Source organism: Triticum aestivum, chromosome 1A (assembly GCF_018294505.1).
Source record: "Triticum aestivum cultivar Chinese Spring chromosome 1A, IWGSC CS RefSeq v2.1, whole genome shotgun sequence".
NCBI lineage: Eukaryota > Viridiplantae > Streptophyta > Magnoliopsida > Poales > Poaceae > Triticum > Triticum aestivum.
The window spans coordinates 25,405,663-25,407,647 of record NC_057794.1 but is presented as its reverse complement, the minus strand read 5'-3'; the positions used below and the strand labels follow the sequence as shown (position 1 = coordinate 25,407,647).

At 53.2% G+C, this 1,985-nt stretch overlaps 1 protein-coding gene across 1 annotated transcript; it reads right to left on the bottom strand.

Moving 5' to 3' along the window:
- Positions 1-287: 287 nt before the first annotated feature.
- On the bottom strand, positions 288-1,536 carry LOC123187662 (myb-related protein MYBAS2). The gene is made up of 2 exons (XM_044599583.1): positions 1,205-1,536; positions 288-1,097 (listed from the first exon to the last, which is right to left on the bottom strand). The coding sequence occupies exons 1-2, from the start codon at positions 1,341-1,343 to the stop codon at positions 445-447; spliced, it is 792 nt and encodes a 263-aa protein (XP_044455518.1). The 5' UTR covers positions 1,344-1,536; the 3' UTR covers positions 288-444.
- Between the last annotated feature and the right edge of the window lie 449 nt (positions 1,537-1,985).

Sequence of the window (1,985 nt, the reverse complement as noted above, 5' to 3'; positions counted from 1 at the left end):
TATATTTGTATAAAACCCGCGAAAAAAAGAAAAATATTTGTGTGTAGGAAAATGAAATGTTTCTTACCCACCCTTGGATTTAAACGCAGACGTATAGATGCAAAGGATCTGTTGAAATATATATGCAGAGGCCGGAGAACTAGTTGACTTTTTCCGAAACGGAAGAACAATATTTGTCTCATCGATTAATTAAGCAGAAGAGAACTTCTAGTTCACTATCTTTGATTTTGACAAGTTTAATTTGCAACAGATTCTCCAGAAATATGATAATTAGTGACTTACACATGTGCACAAAAAGCTAGCTGTCACTAATATAATCTCACAACTCGAGTTTTACATATAATTACATGCATGAATTAGTATATAGTAATACAAGTAGTGCAATAAAGCTAGCTAGCTAGGAATCAAGAACAAGAACAACAAGAGAAACGTAATTAAATCCTCTCAATTCAGAGCGTGTTGATCAATCTTGTTGTAGTACTCGTGGTCGTCGATCCTCCACAGGGAGTAATCCTCGCAGAACTCCCACACCGGCGACGATGGCTCCACGGGGGCGGCGACAGCGACGTTTCCGGCTGAGCCCCAGCTCATCATCATCTCCGGGTAGCTCTCCGACGCCGCGATGTCATTCCACAGCTGGTCTATGTCCACGGCGGAGCAGTACTGCACCACCTCCGCCTTGTTCTCTTCGCTCACCGACGTGGTGGCCTCCTCCTCGGCCTCGTCGTCCATGCTTGTACCACTTTCCTGCGGCGCCTCGGTGGTGGCCGCCCTGGACGACGTGGCCGTGGCGGAGGCCGAGCAGGTCGTCGTCGTCAGCGACGTGGTCGAGGAGGAGGCCTCCGCGACAGCCTTCTTCTTGGCCAGCATCTTCTCCTCCTGGGCCTTCTTCCTCATGTGCGTCCTCCAGTAGTTCTTGATCTCGTTGTCGGTGCGGCCGGGGAGCTTCCTGGCGATCCTGGACCACCGGGACCCCCACTCGGCGTGGAGGCTGAGGATGAGCCGCTCCTCGTCGGCGGTGATGCGTCCCCGCTTGAGCCCCGGGTGGAGGTAGTTGACCCAGCGGAGGCGGCAGCTCTTGCCGGTGCGCCGGAGACCTGCACGAAGCACAGCCGAGAACACGCCGGGGGAGGGGAGGTAGAAGAAGATTAATGGTGACTGGCCGTAGAGTCAGGTTGGATCGATCACCCGCCACCGCGCAAACCTGAGACCTGAGCTAAGAAATCCCAACGGCGTTCGCCGAGCAAGCGCACGAACCATACCAGTTGGGCGTCCTCGTTCTCCGCCCACGGCCCCTTCCTCGCCGCCCTCGCCCCGCCGCGGCCACCGCTGTTGTTACACATGGCCGTTCGATCTCTGTGATGAACTGATGATCCCCCTCGTGTCTTCACCGCCGGCTTCGTCTTCAACTCCGGCCAATTACCCTGAACCCGAGGAGGAGAAAGAGAAGCTCGTTTGTGTTTGCTGGCCGGAGATGGATGCTATGCTAATGGGTGGAGCTAGACTCTGGACGAACCACCGGGTTATATATAGAGCTAAGAGAGTATACTCTACTGCTAGCCATGGCCCATGGTGAGGGAGCGAGTGAGTGGCACCTAGCTAAATGTAGCTATAGTGCGGCGTTGTGCGCGGTGATGTCAGTGGGTGGTGGTGGATCCGGTACAGATATGCGCCACTGATTGCAAGGACGAAGGGTAGTGCGTGCGTGCCTCGTGACACCATAGTCCATACTGGCTACCAGCTGCCTGTCAATCGGTTGTCGTATCCGATGACGGCTTGATTAGCCATGCCAAGGTCTCAAATCTGTTCATTGCCTTGCGTGTGTGCCCAAAATTGTGCCTCTTGATTAGCCATGCCGGCCTCAGGTCTCAAGCCTCCTGATTCGATTTTTCTTCACCATGGAGTCTATTTTCAGGTCTACCATCGTGTCAAGCTGATACAACCGCACAAGATTTTTCTTACGAGAATGCTCACGGCACCAACAC